This window comes from Chiloscyllium plagiosum, unplaced genomic scaffold (assembly GCF_037043375.1).
Source record: "Chiloscyllium plagiosum isolate Xiang-an unplaced genomic scaffold, Cpla_swu_hap1 HiC_scaffold_19, whole genome shotgun sequence".
NCBI lineage: Eukaryota > Metazoa > Chordata > Chondrichthyes > Orectolobiformes > Hemiscylliidae > Chiloscyllium > Chiloscyllium plagiosum.
The window spans coordinates 59,596,051-59,616,069 of record NW_028270157.1 but is presented as its reverse complement, the minus strand read 5'-3'; the positions used below and the strand labels follow the sequence as shown (position 1 = coordinate 59,616,069).

The 20,019-nt window shown below is 39.3% G+C and overlaps 1 protein-coding gene across 1 annotated transcript in view; it reads left to right on the top strand.

The window, feature by feature from the left end:
* The window catches only part of nampt1 (nicotinamide phosphoribosyltransferase 1), a 32,066-nt gene extending 17,462 nt beyond the window's left edge, over positions 1–14,604 (top strand). Inside the window, exons 7-11 of the mRNA XM_043709108.2 lie at positions 939–1,164; positions 6,988–7,107; positions 8,432–8,572; positions 9,656–9,790; positions 11,831–14,604. Coding sequence (XP_043565043.2) covers positions 939–1,164; positions 6,988–7,107; positions 8,432–8,572; positions 9,656–9,790; positions 11,831–11,941 — 733 coding nt within the window. The 3' untranslated portion in view covers positions 11,942–14,604. The remainder of the gene's footprint in view (positions 1–938; positions 1,165–6,987; positions 7,108–8,431; positions 8,573–9,655; positions 9,791–11,830) is intronic.
* Positions 14,605–20,019: the final 5,415 nt, after the last annotated feature.

The following is a 20,019-nucleotide window of genomic DNA, read 5'->3' as shown; positions in this document are numbered from 1 at the left end:
TCACTTGTGGACACCTTACCTTATCAATTGAATCTTTAAATGTCACTCACCTATTAAGTCTCCTTTTTACTTAATGTTTATTTTTAGTTTAAAGAGTGGTTTAAAGATTAAAGACTCCTGTTCTTGGTTCTCATTTTACATTCTGATAGAAAAAGGTTTGTTTTACTTCTCTGCAAAATAAAATATGATTTTAACTCTGCCTTTTGTTTTGGAACGCATGTTTCTGAGGATATTGAACATTGGCATTGTAGCACTTTGTGCATTTCTCACAATCTAGTCAATGCATTCGCTGCTCACAATGTCATCTCTACAATTGGCAATCTGCTCTGCTTCTGGACTCAATATTAAATTCAATAATTTTAGGGCCTGAACTCCTCCATGTCATAATCCCTGACCCCACACTCTCACCAGACCTTGTTACCTGACAGTCTGCCCTTACACCTTACCTATTGTTAGCCGCTAACAGTCTCCATTAACAGCTAGTTGTTCTCCCCCTCCCCCAGCCACATTGTTATCGACTACTTTGCCTGTCCAACTGTTCTTCTCTCTGTTTGTTTGGGCTCTATCCTCACCTATCATTTATTCCTTACCCCCCTCCTCCACCCTACCCTCCTAAACCAACATTTTCCTAGCTATTATCATCTCTGAGGAAGGGTCTCCAGATCCAAAATGTTTAATTTATTTCTCTTCACAGATGCTGCCAGACCTGCTGAGCTTTTCCAACAACTTATATTTTTCTTTCTGATTTACAGCATCTGCTGTTCTTTTGGTTCTTATTTTGTTTTCCTTATAGTTTTGACAAGCTTTGTTGACTTAATTCTGGTAGTTTTGAACTTAGAACGTTTGTACAATTATAGCAGTTTGCAATTTTATTTTGACTTGTCATTTGAATTACTACTTGAATAGTTTCTTAATTTCATCATTTTTTTTTTGAGCAGTACAATTACAGCTTGGGGAAAAGACTGTGAAAAAGATGCCTTTGAACACATTATGAAGAAGTTTTCCACTGTGCCGGTATCAATCGTCAGTGATAGTTACGACATTTATAATGCTTGTGAAAAAATCTGGGGTGAGGACTTGAGACATTTGATAGAGTTACGGAGTCCTGAAGCTCCACTTATTATACGACCAGATTCAGGAAATCCACTTGATACAGTTTTACAGGTAAACTGTTTGTTCTTTAAAAGTATAGAGCACCATTTATCGTCTCCCCTGACAACAGAGCTGTTGTGCATTTCCAAGTTTAATACATTTGGACTGGTGAAAGAAAGTGTTATGTATACTTAATTCTAATTCATAGCTTATATTTGGTGCTTACTGTCAAAGAATTAAATCAAGTTTTCAGTAGCTCAGATGACCTGATCCTTCCAACTGTGTAGTTAGTTCCAATTGCAACTGATTTTGAAAGCTAAACGTTCTAAACTAAATACCTCCCACTGAAGTCAGGCTGATAGTCTACTAGTTATCTTCCATGCTTGTCCTGATCTTGCCTACATAGTGAAACGTAATAACATTATTTGCAAAGCTTTACTAGACTAACTTAGAAGGACACATTTACGAACTCCATGTGAGGTTTGAATGGAAAATATCAAAAAGATAGGAAAGGAGGAGGAGTGGTGACTGTCATTAAGGAGAACATTGCAGTGCTGGAGAAAGAGGATGATTGTTGAGTTCAAGGACAGAATCAATTTTGGATCAAGTTTGCAGACAAGAATGCAGTTACTTTGCTTTGCATGTACCACGTACCACCAACTCTTAGCAAGTGTTCAGAAGCAAACCTGCAAAATAATTGAAGGGGGGGGGGGGGGGGTGCGTGGAGAGAGAGAGAGAGGGAAGAAAAAATCTCTAAAATAGAGGAATTCCGGAGTTTTCTGTCGGCAGGTAAAGTGAACCGGTGGTTAAAAGGAAAAGTTGGGATCAGAGTTTTACTGAAGAATGTAGAAGGCACGGCTAAGGTAAGATCATGAGAAATAGGAATAGAAGTAGGCCATTTGACTCTCAAGCTTGTTGTCCCATTCAATGGGATCCTGGCTGATTGGACATTCCTCGCATCCACGCTCCTGCATTTCCCATAACCTTGATTCCCCTACTGATCAAGAATCAATCTATCTCCATATACACAAGGACTCTGCTTCTGCAGCTCTGATGCAGAGTGCTCCAAAGAAAGACTACTCTCTGAGAGAAGAAATGTATTCCTATCTCCATCTTAAATTGGTGGTTTTTAATTCTGAGACTATGCCCGAGAGTCTGCAATGAGAGGAAACATCCTCTGAAAAATTTATCCTATGTTTCAATGAGACCACCTATCATTCTTCTAAATTCACAACCTGTTTAACCTTTGCTCATCAGACAATCCCTCCTTACTGGCGGATATCCCAGTAAACCACCTCTCGGCTAAATGAGTATCTTGTATCTGTCTTTACCAAAAATGCAGATTTTACCAAGGCTATGGGACAGTAGAAAACAAAGTACTCAGTTCAAAATTCATGAGAAAGTATTGGATAAGCTATTGCTGGTTAGAGTTTATTGAAGAAAGTAAGATTGGAAATTGCAGAGATACTGGCAATGATCCTCGTCTTCCTGAGACATGGGGCTGGTGTCAGAGAGGTGCAGAATTGCAAACATTGCATTCTTTTTAAAGACAAGCCCAGTAATTAATGTGGAACCCTGCAAAGGTTCTAAAAATAGTAATTTGGGATAAAAGTAATGGCCATTTGGATAAATTTTGAAATAATTGAGAAGAGACTGCTTTGGTTTTTAATGAGAGTAAATCATGTGTAACTAATATGTTGAAGTTCTTTTGAGCAAACTTAAAAAGATGTAGGTGGGGTGGCACAGTGGCACTGCTGTCTCACAGCATCAGGGACTCCGGTTTGATTCCAGCCTTGGGCAACTGTCTGTGGAATCTGAGTCAGTGGAGACTGTATGGGCTGAATGAGGGATTCTGAACAGTGGTTTGCTGAAGGTGATTATTCAAAGTTTGTGAGAAGATTTGTAGCTCGGGTGCTCGTTGTTGTTGAGGTTCTGTTCGCCGAGCTGGGAATTTGTGTTGCAGATGTTTTGTTCCCTGTCTAGGTGACATCCTCGGTGCTACAGGAAAACCACACACACACAGACCAAGTCCTGAACTATGAAAGCAACCACCCCAACACACACACAAGAAGTTGCATCAAGACACTGTTCAAAAGGGCCACAACACACTGCAGCACACCAGAACTGCAAAAAGAGGAAGAAGAACACCTCTACAATGTATTCGCCAAAAACGGATACCCCGCAAATTCATCAACAGATGCCTAAGGGAAAGACAACGGAATGAGGAGATGTCACAACCCAAAGGACTAGCCACGTTACCATACGTCAAGAACATTTCTGAACTGACAGCCAGACTACTACGACCACTAGCACTCCTAACAGCACACAAACCAACAGCCACTCTCAGACAACATCTCACCAGGGCGAAGGACCCGATACCCAGCATGAGCAAAACCAACGTGGTATACCAAATCCCATGCAAGGACTGCACAAAACATTACATAGGACAAACAGGAAGACAGCTAATGATCTGTATCCATGAACACCAACTCACCACGAAACGACACAACCAGCTATCCTTAGTAGCCACGCATGCGGATGACAAGCAACATGAGTTCGACTGGGACAACACTACTAATATAGGATAAATCGAACAGAACAGCCAGGGAATTCCTAGAGGCATGGCACTCATCCACAGATTCTATCAACAAACAAATCGACCTGGACCCAATATACCAGCCACTGCAGCAGACAGCTGGAACTGACAACCGAAAGCGGCAGAGATGAACCACTATAAATGCTGAAGGAAACATCACACCGAAGCGCTTCACGGGAGGCTCCCAAGCACTGAGGATGTCACCTAGACAGTGGATGAAACGTCTGCAACACACTCCCAGCTCGGCGAACAAAACCACAACAATGAAGGTAATTATAGCTTAGCTTAGAATAGAAGGGGCAGTAACACAAAATTGAATGGTAGTCTCAAATGTAATGGTTCATGAATCTTCACCTGGCTGAAGGCTTGTGCTGGAGATTTGCAGAAGCCAGTTGGTAGCTTTGTTTTTATTTTATTCACTTGTGGGATGTGAGTGTCACTGGCTCTCCAGCAGTTGTTGCCTATCTCTAAGATCTTTGCAGAAATTCACCAATGCACCTTGTAACCTTTGTAGATAGTAGCAGCAGTGTGTACTGAGTATTGTTGGTGGAGGAAGTGGATGTTTCTAGATGGTGACATGATGTCCCCCCCCCGAACTTTGTCAGTGCACAATTAAAAGTTGAGGGCCTGTGCTTAAATCATCTATTATGGGTGAAGGTCATAGCCTAGTGGTGCAAATGTTATTGGCCACTTGTCAGCCCAAGCCTGGATATTATCCAAATCTTGTTGCATTTGAACATGGACTGTTTCAGTGTCTGAGGAGTCAGGAATGGTATTGAACGTTGTGCAATCATTGGCAAGCATCCCCACTTCTGACTTTATGGCAGGAAGGTCATTGAAGTAGCTGAGGATGGTTGGGCCTTAGACGCTAACCGGAGGAACTCCTGCAGAGATGTCTTGGAGCTGAGATGACTGACCTCCATCATCTTATGTGCCAAATATGACTCCAACCAGTGGACAACATTCCAGCAATATTCCTGACTATTTGTTTCAAAGATTGCCATTTGCCTCAAATATGAATTTGTTCCGGTTTTGCTTGGGCTCCATCAAATGCAGCCTTGATGTTGAGGGCTGTCACTTTCTCCTTGTCTCTGGAATTCATCTTTTTGTCTATGGTTGAACGAAGGCTGTAAGGAGATAAGTGGCTCTGGCAGAATCAAACTGATTACCAATGAGCAGGTTAATAATGAGTGGTGCTGTTTGACAGCACTTATGACGTCTTCCAACACTTTACTGACTGACGAGCTGGTAATTGGATTTGACCTGCTCTGTGTACAGAACATACCAGTCCAATTTTTCATGTGGGTAGATGCCAGTATTATAACTGTACTGGAACCGCAAGCTCAAACAAATTGTCAGTAGTGTTGCCAGAAGGTTGTCAGGGCTCATAGTTGCACATAATACTGCAAAGGCTAACCACTACTTGATATCACATGGAGTGAATCAAATTTTCTGGAGACTGATATCTGTGATACTGGGAGCCATTGGAGGAGGCCAAGATGAATACTTCAGCTTTAACTTCTGCTGTTCTCACATCTTGACCACTTAATGTAAACTGCTAACATCATTTCACCATCAGCTCCCTACACCCCCCACTCCCCCCAAAATAAAACTTCATTTTATCTCTGATGAAGAGTCATCTAGATTCTGTTATCTTGCTGTCTCTCCATGGATGCTGCTTGACCTCCTGTGATCTCCAACATTTGTTGTTTTCAGTTAAAGTTTGCACTGATGTGTTGAACTCCCCCATCATTGAAGATGCAGATATTTGTGTAGCTGCTTCCTCCTGCTGTTCACTAGGAGATATGGCAGGACTGCAGAACTTGAATTTGATCCATTAGCTGTGAGATCACTTAGTTCAGTTTATCAGTTGCTGCTTATGTTGTTTGCCTTAGGTTAGTCTGTATGGTAGCTTTGCCAAGTTGACACCTCATTTTTAGGTGTGCTTGGTGATGCTCCTGCATGCCATTCTACACTCTCCATTAAACCAGGGTTGATGCCCTGGCTTGATGGTAATGATTGAGTGGGAGATGTGCCAAGCATTGTGGTTGCAGGTTGTGTTGGAGTATCATTCTGTTGATGGCACACAGTCTTGAGTTGCTAGATCTGTTTGAAACCTTGTCCCATTTAGCATGGTGATAGTACCACGCAACACTATAAAGAATATATTCTCAATGTGAAGGTGGGGCTAGGAAACTTTTTTCAAACTGTAAGAAGGACAGTGGAGTTCAAAATTACTTGGCAAGTTGATAGACTGGGCAGGTAGATGGCAAGTGAAGTTCTTTGTGAAGAAGTGACATGATACATGAACAGTCAATACAACATAAAGGGTAGGATTCTTCAAGAGATGCTGGAGCAGAGTAATCTGGGTATATATGTGCATATGCACATAAAAGTGGCTGGATAGATGGAGAGAGCAGGCAACAAACCATGCAGTATTCTGGACTTTCTCAACTCCTGTATTCTATGCTATGATAAGTTTTGCTGAACTTGTATGAGACACTAGTGGACCTCCGCTGGAGTGTCATGCACAATTAGTCATGCAGCCCAGAAACAGAACATTCCAATCAACTCATTCATGCCGACCCGCTTCCCTACATCTGGCCCATATCCCTCTAAACCTTTTTTTGTGAATGCATTGGGGAGAGTGCAGAAGCAATATACAAGAATGGTTCCAGGAATGAGACACTTCAGTTCTGACTCAATTCTAGCCGAGGAAAAAGCTGAGTGTAGACTTGATAGAGCTGCTCAAAACCATGTGGAGTAACGTTAAACTAGATCGGGAGGACAAAATTAGAAGTGAACAAGTGATTCAGGTCTGGAATCTACTGCCTAGAAATGAGTCAAGAGGGCTTTCAATTATAAATTGACATCATTTGCAGTATTACAGGGAAAGCATGAGAGAATGGCCCTAATGCATGATGCTCATTTGGAGAGTTCATGTAGACATGATCAGCCAAATGGTCTCCTTTTCGCACTGTGATTTTTCAAAAACAATTCTGCCACAGGATATGTACCCTTCATGAGAATTGTTTATGCTGAGACTAGGGATGAATGTTGTCAGGTGCTGGCGTCATGGTAGCTAGCTTGCCAACTCTGATCTGGATTGAGGTGTGTCAGACAGTGTAAGCAGACTAGGAGAGCTTTTTGAATGTCATTATTCTTTGCTGGATTCTATCTCGGATGCAAATTTTCTCTCTGATCTGTTTGCACACTGCCTTGTTCAAGCTGGATTGGGGAGAAGTAAGCCTTGACTTTGTGTTGCAGAATTATTAAAATGTCCATGCTCTGATGAACAGGTTCTTGAAATCCTGGGAAAGAAATTTCCACCAACGGAGAACCCGAAAGGTTATAAGGTGCTTCCTCCTTTCTTGAGAATTATTCAGGGAGATGGTGTGGATATAAACACTCTGCAAGAGGTAAGAGTCCATAGTCTAGCAAAATAATTGCTAGCACTAGATTTTTTTTTTTCTCAAAACGCCTTGATAACTGACTGTTCTGAGCTAAACTGCTTGAAGATCACCATTTAAAGCTAAGTGAACTACAACAGCATGTCTTTTTCACAAATCAATGTTAGAAGGGATGACCAAAAAGCTGGAATGGTTTTAAGGAGAACCTTGAGACGAAACTGGAGAGAATTTATGGCTAGCATTGTGGAAGGCATCTGAGTTAGTAGAACAGAATTTGTTGCAGTTAAGTTCAGGTAGTTATAATAACACTTGAGTGAAACCATTGAACAACTTTAAACACTCCTCTTAAACCGGAGGGTAGGAGCCAGTATAAGCTGGCAAGTAATGATCGGTGCATTGAACTTTGTGGATGTTTTTAAACTCCTTTTCAACACCTTATTGTATTTATCTATCAATTTAGGCATTCTCTGTCACAGGAATTGGTTGAGACCAAGGTATTGATTGGGTTTTCATGAGTGGATTAGATACAGTTGTTGGGACCAAAGGAGTCGAATAGTATTGGGAGAAAAGCGGGAGCAAGGTACTGAGTTGGATGATCAGCCATGATCCTATTGAATGGCAGGCCAGGCTCAAAAGCTGACGGACCCACCCCTGCTCTATTTCTGTTCAATTTCTGTGTTCTATCCACTATTTTTGTACAATTTAAATAAAATTATTTCCTGGACAAGAAAATTGTGACATGCCAGTGGCTGTACATATTCAAAGCAGAGACTCTAAATCAAAATAAACATAGATTAAACTATGCAGGGAATTGGTCTGGATATGCCTTGAATACCATGCCCAGTTTTGGTGGTTGTAGTGGGTAGATATTAAAGTGCTGGCATTGTGGCTGTTATAGATATGAATTGCATATAGTACTGAAATAATAGTAAATCCAGAGTTAAACCATAGAAATGAGATACTCTGACACGAGTTCAAACGGTAAAGGTATTTTGAAGAATGTCTGTCTTAAATCGGAGTGTTTTTGATTAAATTGGAAAGGAAGTCTGCTTAGTTGTAAAAAAAAAACAGATGCATCCAGATATCTGTAATCAACCTGTTCAGATATTATGGCATAAATCTGGAGTAGGTGGGATTTCAATTTGTGCCTCTTGGCCCAGAGGTAGGAACACTACCACTGCAACACAGATTCAGTCAAGGACAGAGATTTTATCTATGGAGTCAGTAGAGGATTGTTACTGAAAAATGAACTAAGACATGCAGATTTCATCAGTAGCTATATTTATGGGGCTATCCGTGAGCAATTCAAGAAGTAGTGTATGTTGTTTTTCAGATCGTACAGGGAATGAAAGCACATAAGTGGAGCATTGAGAACATTACCTTTGGATCTGGTGGTGCTTTGTTGCAGAAAATGACCAGAGATCTCCTGAACTGTTCGTTCAAATGTAGTTATGTCGTAACCAATGGACTTGGGGTATGTAATGCTTTTGTTGAATTGTACATGAAATCATTCTAGATTTGGGTAGAGAAATGATTTTAGGTTTGATATTGAATGTTATGTCTCAGTATCCAATATGTAAATGATTAACTAAGGGCATGAATGTATAAACTTGTTTGAGCTGAATTCCAGAATAATTTTAAGTAGGCCAATACGTTTAATGCTCATTTTGGCCTCCAAATCCTTTTGAGTTCTCAGCTCAGATCACATACTTCAATCCTGTACAGGTAGACAACCCTTTATCCGAAATCCAAAAAGCTCAAGTACGAAGGTTTTTGTGAAGTTTTTCTTTCTCATTAACAAGGTTGTTTGGCATGTAAACAATTAACCCAGTCACACCCACTCGGTGCGTGTCACTTGGATACGACGTGAGGGGCATGGCCCAGCACCGGCAGGCCTTGATGCTGTTTCGAGGCCCTGTTTTACTCAGTAACTCTAACTCTAATCCTTAAGATTTTTTTTTAAAAATTTCACAATCAAACTCACTTATTTGGAAATTCGAAAAATTCTGAATTCTGAAAACCAGTTGGTCCCAAGCCTTTCTGATAAAGGATTGTGCATCTGTAGTATGAAACTTTAGACTTTACACACTTCTTTTGACAAGCAACAGTATAACTAGATACGTCTTGTGTAACCATACATAGTCATTTCTGCCAGTTTTATCTTATCTGTGACTCCTAATATAAGCTAACCGTTCCCCACTTTACAAGTCCTTTTTAATATTCCCCTTTTGAAGTAACTTTCTAATTCTTTTTATGGATTCACTGCTGTACTCCACAGCTAATGCTTGCATATTATGATTAAAATGGCATCAGTACATTGCCTTTCTTCAATATGAGAACAGATACTGAGTGCTGGCAAACTGTTATTCATCAATGCGCTTTCCACTGGTAATCACCGGTTAGCAGTTATGAACCTGGAACCTTGCTAATCCTAGTGTGACTTGACATCATGAATTTATCTCTATTTGTGTGGGTGCTTTCATAATAACAGATGCTTTTTCGTTCATGTTAAGAATTGTAATTTGTACATATATAGATTGACCTTTCTCATTTTCAGGTAAATGTTTTCAAAGATCCAGTCATGGATCCAAACAAGCGATCCAAGAAAGGACGTCTATCTTTGCATTGTACTCCTGCAGGGCATTATGTCACACTTGAAGAGGGTAAAGGAGAACTGGAAGAAAATGGTCCTGTAAGTAAACTTTGAATTTAATTTTTCTATTATCACAAAAACATGGAAAGTTGAACATAATAGTGCTGAGGTAAATTCATTTGATTAGAACAAAGTGTTAACATTTGTGGAATTTTACTCTTTCTCCCCAGTTCAGTATTATAACGAAAGTTTTAATCCACAAGAAAAGCAATCCAGTACTGTACCCTGGGTTCTTGTTTTAAAGCATATGTCTGAACCTTGAACTGTATCAAAGTTCTTCTATCAAACAGCATAGACTTTCCTCCAGCAGAATATGTCAACAAAATAGTATAAATAAAAATAATATTTCTCGAGCACTGTGCACGTAAAGGTTATGTTACGTGCATACAAGTGTGAATATGCAGTCAGCATTGTGAGGAACATATGACTTGTTACAAATGATGCAGCAGAGAATGTGGTTAGAAAAAACAGGGAGTGATGCAAAGAGCAGGTTTAAAAGAACATGTGATATTTACATTGGCTGTGTTACTTTGTTAACTTTCAGTATAGGCACAGGGTTGGCTTTACAGGCATTTGCTGGCATTATTAAGTGGGCGGGGGGATGGAGGTGGAAAAAGGCAGAAATAGCTAGCTCTTGCTGTACTAAGGATCTATATTATTTAACAGATTCCCAAATAGTAAAGGGGAACAATGTCTCAGTCAGCTTGCAAAAAAGCAGCAAGAGGGGCTTTGTGAATTGCTGTGCTAATGCTTTTTTTCAGGGAAAAGATGAGGAAAGTGTGAAATAAGAAGGTTGAACTGTATTGGGGTAGGGGAGAGACGGATATTGAGCAGATAGGCAGAGCTGGGGGGGTGTTGGGGAGAGAGAGCGCGCAAGCAACAATTGGAGTCTGCTGGGAAGAAAGAAAAGCTGTTAATGGGAACCTTAAGTAGATGAAAATGTTTACTTAAACTATTTGCAGTCCCCACTAATTTAGTTTTTTTTTCTTTTTTGGCAGACTATCATCCATCCCTTTTCTCACCCTAACTGTCGTATTCTCTCTCTGTCTTTGCCTCTGCTTTTGTCCAACTATAATATGAAATATTCCGTATTTAAATAAGATCTTTTTAAATATGCAATTACTGACAACCTCAAGCTTTTAGTTGTAACTGAGAACACACATCAGAGGCAAAAGTTAAAATACAACCTACCTCTAATGTGATTTGAGTCAAGCCACATTATTGAAAAGCAGGACTGAGTGAGTGAATCTGCTGTCTATCTAGACTGGCTGTTCTAATCATTAATGCTTTTCTTTTTTTTAAAAAAATCAGTGTTATGCTATCCATTTGATATGAAAGCCTTGTACTTTATGCAATCTAGTTCCTGTTCTCTTGCTATCTTTTTGCTAACGTCTGTTTTGAGTTACTGTACTCTAATGAAGGAAAAGGGACTGATTGGAAGTGCCAGAGCATTTTCAGGCAATAAAATGCTTTAAAGTGCAATCTCTGTTACAGTATAAGAAATGTAGCAGCCAGCAGGAGCAATGAAGGTTCCCACATTCGGATTTTTAAAAAATTAATTTGTAGGATATGAATGTTGCTGGCTGGCCAGCATTTATTGTCCATTCTTAGTTGCCCTTGAAGGTGGTGGTGAGCTGCCACCTTGAACCCCTACAGTCCACCTGCCCTTAAGGAGGAATTCTAGGATTTTTACCCAGGAACTGATATATTTCCAAGTCAGTGTGTGGTTTGGAGGTGAACTTGTAGGTGGTGGTGTCCCATGTATCTGGTCCCCTTCTGCTTCTAGATGGAAGTGATCGTGGATTTGGAAGGTGCTGTCTGAGGATCTTTGAATTTTTGCAGTGCGTCTTGTTGATGTACAATAACTAGATGATTTGTCTTCCAGATGTTATTTGAGGGATAAGAATTGGCTGGAGTTGCTCTTTGAAATACCGTTGTCATGCGATCTTTTCCGTTCACCTGAGAAGGAAGGCAGGGTGCAGTTCATTGTCTTGTCCAATAAATGGCGCCATGTCAGCTTTTTGTCTTGACATTAAATCTGTTGCAGTTGTATTTAAATTTTACATTTTTTTTTTACAGGATCTTCTGCATACAGTTTTCAAGAATGGCAAAGTTATAAAGGCTTATACTTTTGATGAAGTGAGGGAAAATGCTCAGCTGAAGATGAGTAAATGTGGAGAACTTCAATAAATTCAAATTCATGTCAAATATATATATATGTACACAATGGAGTCAAGTCTGTCGCGGGTTCAATGCACAGATGTATATATCATGATTTTAAAATTTGCCTATGAAGTTGAAAAAATTTATAATGGTCACATATAAAACAGCAAATGAAGTCCACCCATACCCTGATCATCCAAGTGCAGTTTGCATTTTTAACTGACGCCTGCTGTACACAAATTTTAACATTGTGTTGCTTTGAACAGCTGCTGCTTGTGTTGTAATATGTAAATTGTGGGGTATAATAGTGGTAACAAGAAATTATGAAGACGTGCAAATGTTGGTCATGTGTTTGAACTGGATAATCTACTTCACAGAGAAAATTGTTGGCCAATGTTGGAACTAATTTAAATATATATTTTTAGTGTACATATTCCAAACTCCTTTTCAATCTTCCTATTAAGTTTTTTTTTCTTTTAATGAATGGGGTTTCAATTTTATAGTTCCAGACTTTGTTCTGGCTTGGAAGTAGGGACAGTTTTGCTGAATAGGAATGAACAGTAATGGCAGTAGTACAACCATTTGGTATTATGATGAACAAAGCCTTCTCTGCACACGAGTGTGTTTAGAATTTGGGGGGGGTGGAGGCGAGGTAGTTAATAGTGCACTTTTTTATAGAACTAGTTGTGTGCTGAAAGATGTCGGCTTTTATAGAACATTAAACACTGAGGAAAGAGGTGTCTAATCGCACAACTAACTTTGAGGTTTAATGGAACAATCAAAAATGAACTTATTCTTAAGACTGTGGTTTGTCAAGAATATTAATTAATTTTGATGCACTTATAGAGCTAAGCCTTCTATTTCACATTTCCAAATTTGATAAGAATATTTTCCTTGAGATACCAAGTTTATTCTACCTTTTTCTTTAGCATGATTTTAAATTTGAGAAAGTTTTTCCAAAAGAAAATGTTTCCACGCCAATGTAACGGTGAAATTTGGAAATTGGAAATGGAAGGGAAAATTAGACACATTGTTATCCCAGTAGAATGAAATGAACCTAACATCTCTTCCTATGAGGGGAGAAGGTTATAAAAGTATAAATTTTATAATAGAAGAAAGATTAGGCCTTTAAATTCTATATTACACCATGTTGTAGTTTTCAGTAGAAAATTAATTTCCTGGGACTGCTGTTTACAACAGATGAAATGTATGTTTCCTGTGCTCTATCATTGTTTCATGTCCCCAAATTTCAATGACACTGTGTTTCTTGATACTCCTCACTACAGCAATATACCTAAACAGTAAAACAGATTGTTAGACTATGCAATAGGAATTTTTTTTTTTTTTGAACATGAAAAGTGAACATATTGGTTCATATACCTATGCTGAAATGGCTTGAAGACTTTTTTTAAGGACAAGGTTATGAAAATAAGCCATTTCCAGATATCATGAATTTTGTTTTTGTCCCACTGTGGGAAGTGTGAAACAGGAAGAACATTAATGTTACTATGATATAAATTACAGACATAATGATTTAATTTTAAATGCTTTGTTAAATTTGAATGTGTTAATATTTTCTCTTTGAAATATCAACAAAGTAAGTCTGGGATCATCATTTAATCAGGGGGCGGACTTCCCAGATGTTCGAGAGCAGTGGGGGCAGGGAGCATTAAATGTTGGAGAAAGCAAAATGACAGGTATTCAGTGGAACAGTTTTTTAAAAAAAAAAAAGTAAGTTTGTTTAATACTCAACCTACTATTTAATGTTTTCATGACTTATGTGGCCAGTTTCTGTTTCCAAACTGGGCTGCTTTTCATTTCTAAGACACAAGCATGGAATACACCAAATTGAAAGAAATTCTTTTGCTCTCTAGATACAAATAATTAATGTATAAATTAACATGTGAAGTGAATTTTTAGAGTCGATACTTGAAGATAAATTATTGCCATTAAGTAACTTTGAAGAATGACTTCAATGTGCCAATAATTTCAAAGTTATATCATGGATTTTAGAAAGTTGTGCAAATATTCATGATTCAACTAAATCCAAGAACTGAATAACTATTGGGCGAAGCTGTCTAGGAATTGAAGTGAATGTCAGTTATAGTCATGAATAAAACATCCAGCATAGCAGCCAAATATTTAATTAATGTCTCATTTCAGACACTTCCGTGGGCCCAACATGCCTCAAGAGTTGTAGCACTATTAATACAAGCCTTGTTATCTTTAATTGCATTAACTAGCAGATGCTGATCACAATTTGAGTTAGTTAACAAAGTAACATACTATCACCTGACTGAGGAACATCTCTCACTGGGAGTGGTTTACGTTGGTAGTTTAGTATTGGTTGAATGAACCTTTCAAAGCTTTCAAATGGAATGTTACAAAATACTTCCTTGCTTATCCTTCAGCAATTCTTGTAGGCTTCTGTGAACACCTGTTTTCCATAGTTTTAAATTTTGGTTGGGATATTGGTTGCAACATTAGAATCCTGTTGAGCATTTCCCCTTCCACTAGTGTATAACAACTGCTGTACAATTCCATAGTGTCTTACTCCATACCTATATTTGGAGTTGTCAATTTGTCCTGTATAGCTCCTTTTGAAAGAGAGCTCTTTGATTTCCTACGATTTCCATGGTGTATATTATGTCTGAGGAATTTCAAATAAATTTCTACGGTTTTGTGTAAAAGCCATGTATGCTCTCTGCTTTTAGATAAGAAAACAATGTTACTACGTCTGTAATTTGTCTGCAGTTGTGTATTGCTGAAGAACCTGAAGATTTTTTGATGAAGCTTATAAATTTTGTTTGTCCCTTTAAAGTCTATCTAGACAATCTTATTGTTTAAAAACGCTGACTTTTTGCTGTTAGTACCACCCCAACTTGCATTTGATTTGGTGTGGGCAGTATGTTCTGTAAATATCTGAAATCATCCATCTTAATTCAGGTAAAATTTAATAGAAAAAATATATTTTTGATAGCAGAAACATTAAATGTATTTTAATCAAGCTTAATGATTTGGATTGTCCAGGTTGCACTTGCCGTTCACAACACTTGCAAACTTTACAGGCTGTTGTGGTTCTGTTCGCCGAGCTGGGAATTTGTGTTGCAGACGTTTCGTCCCCTGTCTAGGTGACATCCTCAGTGCTTGGGAGCCTCCTGTGAAGCGCTTCTGTGATCTTTCCTCCGAAACGTCTGCAACACAAATTCCCAGCTCAGCGAACAGAACCACAACAACGAGCACCCGAGCTACAAATCTTCTCACAAACTTTGAACTTTACAAGCTGTTATTTGGCATCTCATTCAATGGAGCTTGACTTAGAGGATGTGGTATATGATCAAGGTAAGCATTGACATGTCTTAACAGAATATTCAACATATAATGTATTCATGGAAAGTAAGATCAACTGGAGAAATGAGACCAAAAATAAAATTGAAGCAATTTCCAATCATTGTTATAAAGTCATTGAGATGTACAACATGGAAACAGACCCTTCAGTCCAATTTGTCCATGTTGACCAGATATTCCAATTTAATCTAGTCCCACTTGCCAACACCCAGCCTATATCCCTCCAAACCCTTCCTCTTAATTTACCTATCCAGATGCCTTTTAAATGTAGCAATTGTACTAGAGTCCAGCACTTCCTCTGGCAGCTCATTCCATACACATACGACCCTTTCCGTTGCCCGTTGGGTCCCTTTTCTATCTCCCCCCTCCCTGTGCTAAACCTATGCCTTCTAGTTCTGGCCTCCCTCCACCCCAGAAAAAAGACCTTGTCTGTTTTCTCCATCCATGCCCTTCATGATTTTATAAACCTCAGCCTCCGCTCCAGGGAAAACAGTCCCAGCCTGTTCAACCTCTCCCTATAACTCAAATCCTCCAACCCAGGCAACATGCGTGTAAATCTCTGCTGAGCCCTTTCAAGTTTCGCAACATTTTTCTGATAGGAAGGACACAGTTGCGCGCAATATTCCAAAAGTGACCTTACCAATGTCCCGTACATCTGCAACATGGCCAACTCCTGCACTCAATACTCTAACCAAAAAAGCGAAGCATACAAAATGCTGCTTTCACTATCCTGTCGACCTGCGACTCTACTTTCAAGGAGTTATGAACCTGCACTCCAAGGTCTTTGTTCAGCAACACTCCCAGGACCTTACCATTAAGTATATAAGTCCCTGCTAAGATTTGCTTTCCAACGATGCAGCACCTCACATTTATTTAAATTAAACTCCATCTGCCAGTCCTCAGCCCATTGGCCAATGTGATCAAGATCCCGTTGTAATCTGAGGTAACGTTCTTTGCTGTCCACTACACCTCAAATTTTGGTGTCACCTGCAAACTTACTAACTATACACCTCTTTTATGCTCCCATCCAAATCATTTATATAAATGATGAAAAGTAGTGGACCCAGCACCGATCCTTGTGGCACTCCACTGATCACAGGCCTCCTGTCTGAAAAGCAACCCTACACCATTGCCCCCGGTCTTCTACCTTCGAGCCAGTTCTGTATCCAAATGGCTCGTTCTCCCCGTGTTCCATGAGATCTAACCTTGCTAACCAGTCTCCCATGTGGAATCTTGTCGGATGCCTTACTGAAGTCCATATAAGTTAATGCCCGCTGCTCTGCCCTCATCAATCCTTATTGTTACTTCAAGAACTCAATTTTGTGAGGCACGATTTCCCCTGCACAAAGCCATGTTGACTATCCCTGATCAGTCTTTGCCTTTCCTCGTACATGTAAATCCTGTCCCTCCAACAACTTGCCCATCACTAACATCAAGCTCATGGGTCTATATTTCCCTGGCTTGTCCTTACCACCCTTCCTAAGTAGTGGTACCATGTTAGCCAATCTCCAGTCTTCCAGCACCTCACCTGTGACTATAGATGATACAAATAACTCAGCAAGAGGCCCAGCAATCATTTCCCTAGCTTCTCAGATTTCTAGTATACACCTGATTAGGTCCTGATCTGAATATGTAGTACAGAGGAACCTCAATTATCCGAAGGACACTGGCAAAGAGTATTTTGTTCAGAAAATCGAATGCTGAATAACACTGTTTAGCCAAGCATCGCAATCTTGTTCGGGTAATCTGAAATTTGCATAATTGAATGCCGGGTCATTGAGATTTCTCTGTCTTTCGCACTTGTAAAATTAAATTTTTCAATAGCAGAGATTTGGGCAGTAAGTAATGCACCAGCAACCAACTTTTTCTAGTGTTAAATGGATAGACATCAAGTACTTGCCTCATTGCTAACAGAATCAGCAATGAAATCCAATGCAAGTGTGGCAAAGCCTAAGACCATAAGATTTAGTTGCAGAAGCAGGCCATTTAGCTTATTGAGTCTGCTCTGCCATTCAGCAAGATCATGGCTGATCTAATAATCCTCAACTCAACTTTCATTCCCTTTTCCCCATGTCCTGATTTGACAACTGGTTGTCTTGAATATATCTCATGACCCAGCCTTGATCGACCTTGGTCATGAGGAATGCACAGACTAACAGCAGTCTAAGAAAATGGATAAACCCTTACTGAGTTTATGTCCTCTGAATCTAGACTCTTTCAATGGGGAAATAACTTCTCTGCAACCACCCTGTAAAACCTCCTATAAATCTTGCTTCAGTAAGAATGCCTTACTCATTTGAATTTACAAGAATGCAAGATCAGCCTACTCAACCTCTTCTCATAAAATCCCTACATAACTGGGATCAACCCAGTGAACCTCTCTGGACTGTCTCTAATGTCAATAAATCTTGATCTTTAGATAAGGGGATCAAAACTGTTCACAGCTGAAATACCATGGTATCACTAGTGCCTTTATAGTTTTGGCAAGATTTCCCTATTTTTATGTTCCATTGCCTTTGAAATGAATTAAATTTTATTGTCTTCCCTTTATGATTCATGCATGAGGATCCCAAAATCCTTTGTACTGTATTTTTCTGCAATATTTCCCCTGCTCTTTTATTTTACTTACAATATGCATAATTTCCCACAATATATTCCATCTACCAAGTTGTTTGCCCACTTATTTAACCTATCTCCCTCAGGGGAAACTCCCTACTTATCTGTTTTTTTTTGTCCTCTCACAATATTAATGATTTGAGTAATTGTGGCTGCAGCACTCATACCTGTGGCACACCGCTTGTGACAGATTATCATTCTGAAAATGCTTTCCCATAACTCCATTCTCTAATAGTTAGCTGATTCTCTGTCCATACTAACATTACCCCCCAATATTATTAACTCATATGTTAAATTTTCTTATTCAACACTGTCACACATTTAGAAATCCAATTATGTTATCCAGTTGTTCCCCTTTATCCTACTTATTATCCCTTTCAAAGAACTGTAACAAATTTTGTCAGGTCTGATTTCCCCCCCCCCCCCCCTTTCTGATACTGTGCTGACTGCTAGGTTGTATTATCTATCTGTAAATTCTCTGGTATTGCATTCTTTTAAATAGGCCCTTCTCTTTTCCCAAATACATGTTTAGCTAAAAGGTCTAAAAAGTTACCCTTATTAAATAAAATAAGTATGACATTGGCATTTTTCTAGAATCTTAAGATTTCTTAGTTATATCAGTGCATCTACTATCTCTAGCTACTTTCTTTAAAATCCTAGAATGTAACCCATCAGGACCAGGGTTTATTGACCTTTAGCCATATAAATTTCCTTAGTACCTTTTTTCTCCGGTGTGTTTATTTACTCCCCTGCCTCCCCAATCTAATTTTGCCCCTTGTTAGTCTTCCTGTGAACAAGGATGAGCGTCTTTGACAACTGTAACATCAGTCCTGTTACCAAGATCCTTGAGGGTAAGGCTGTATCCTTCTGACTCTTTTAAATGCCATCAATGTTCTCCACATTAGGTGTGCTAACGCCAGTGTCCTTGAAGTGGCTAATCGTACCAGCATTGGGGCTGCAATCATCCAAAGTCAACTTTGCTGGATCAGCCACGTGCTTAGGCTGCCAAAGAAAATCATCATCGCCCAGCTCAAGGAACACACTCAATTGGCAGAAGGACAAAGGAAGCTTTTCAAAGACTCCCTGAAGGCTTCTGTCAAGAAAAGCAATGTATATGTCAATGCATGGGCGACCCTCATTCAGAACAAATCAGCTTTGAAGAAACTCCTGTGTGAAAGGATATAATTAGTTGAGAACATCCATCAGTAAGAATAAGTATAGAAAAGGAACTGGAGAAAACTGAGGACCAATTCCACCTCCTGGAAATTCTTGCCACATGCGTGGTTAGAGATTTGGCTCATATCACACAAGGACCACAGAACACATGACCAATCTGACTTACTAATAGCTGATTGGCGATTTGATGACAATAATCCTTAAATTCCTCAGTTAACTGTAGTTATGCTAGTATCCTCCTTCTTCACTTACTGTCAGTCATGAGCTATTTTCTTAAGCCCCTTTTTGTTTCTCATTTTTTCTGCTAAAACTCCTTTTCCAATCCATATGACAACTCTGCCCTCATCCCTATGTAATTGCCTTTACTTAAATTTAGCACAGTTGTTTCTGACCCATGTTGCTCAGTCTCAAACTGAATGCTAAATACTACCATGTTGTGGCCACTGTTGCCCTGGGAGTCTTGTATTCTGAGAACATTTATTAAATCTGCCTCCCGTATGCAATACCAGATTCAAATAACCTGATCCCTCCCCATTTGGAGACACCAGTGTTGGACTGGGGTATACAAAGTTTTAAAAAATCACACAACACCAGGTTATAGTCCAACAAGTTTAATTGGAAGCACTGGCTTTTGGAGCACTGCTCCTTCATGTGGTTTTCGACCAGTGCTCCGAAAGCTAGTACTTCCAAATAAACCTGTGTTGTGTGATTTTTAACTTTGATCCCTCACTATTAAGCATATCATTACAGGAAACTGTCCCAAATGCACTCTTCCTTATGGATATCTACTAATTTGATTTACCCAACCTATATGAAGATTAAAGTCACCTGTGATTAATGTATTTTTGATATCCCCTTGCTATCTTCTAGTTTATTCTCAGAAAAGCTCCTGTTATGGATCTATAGACTACCCCCATTAGTTTTGTTGTCTTGTTATTTCTTACCTCTGTCCATATGATTCTACA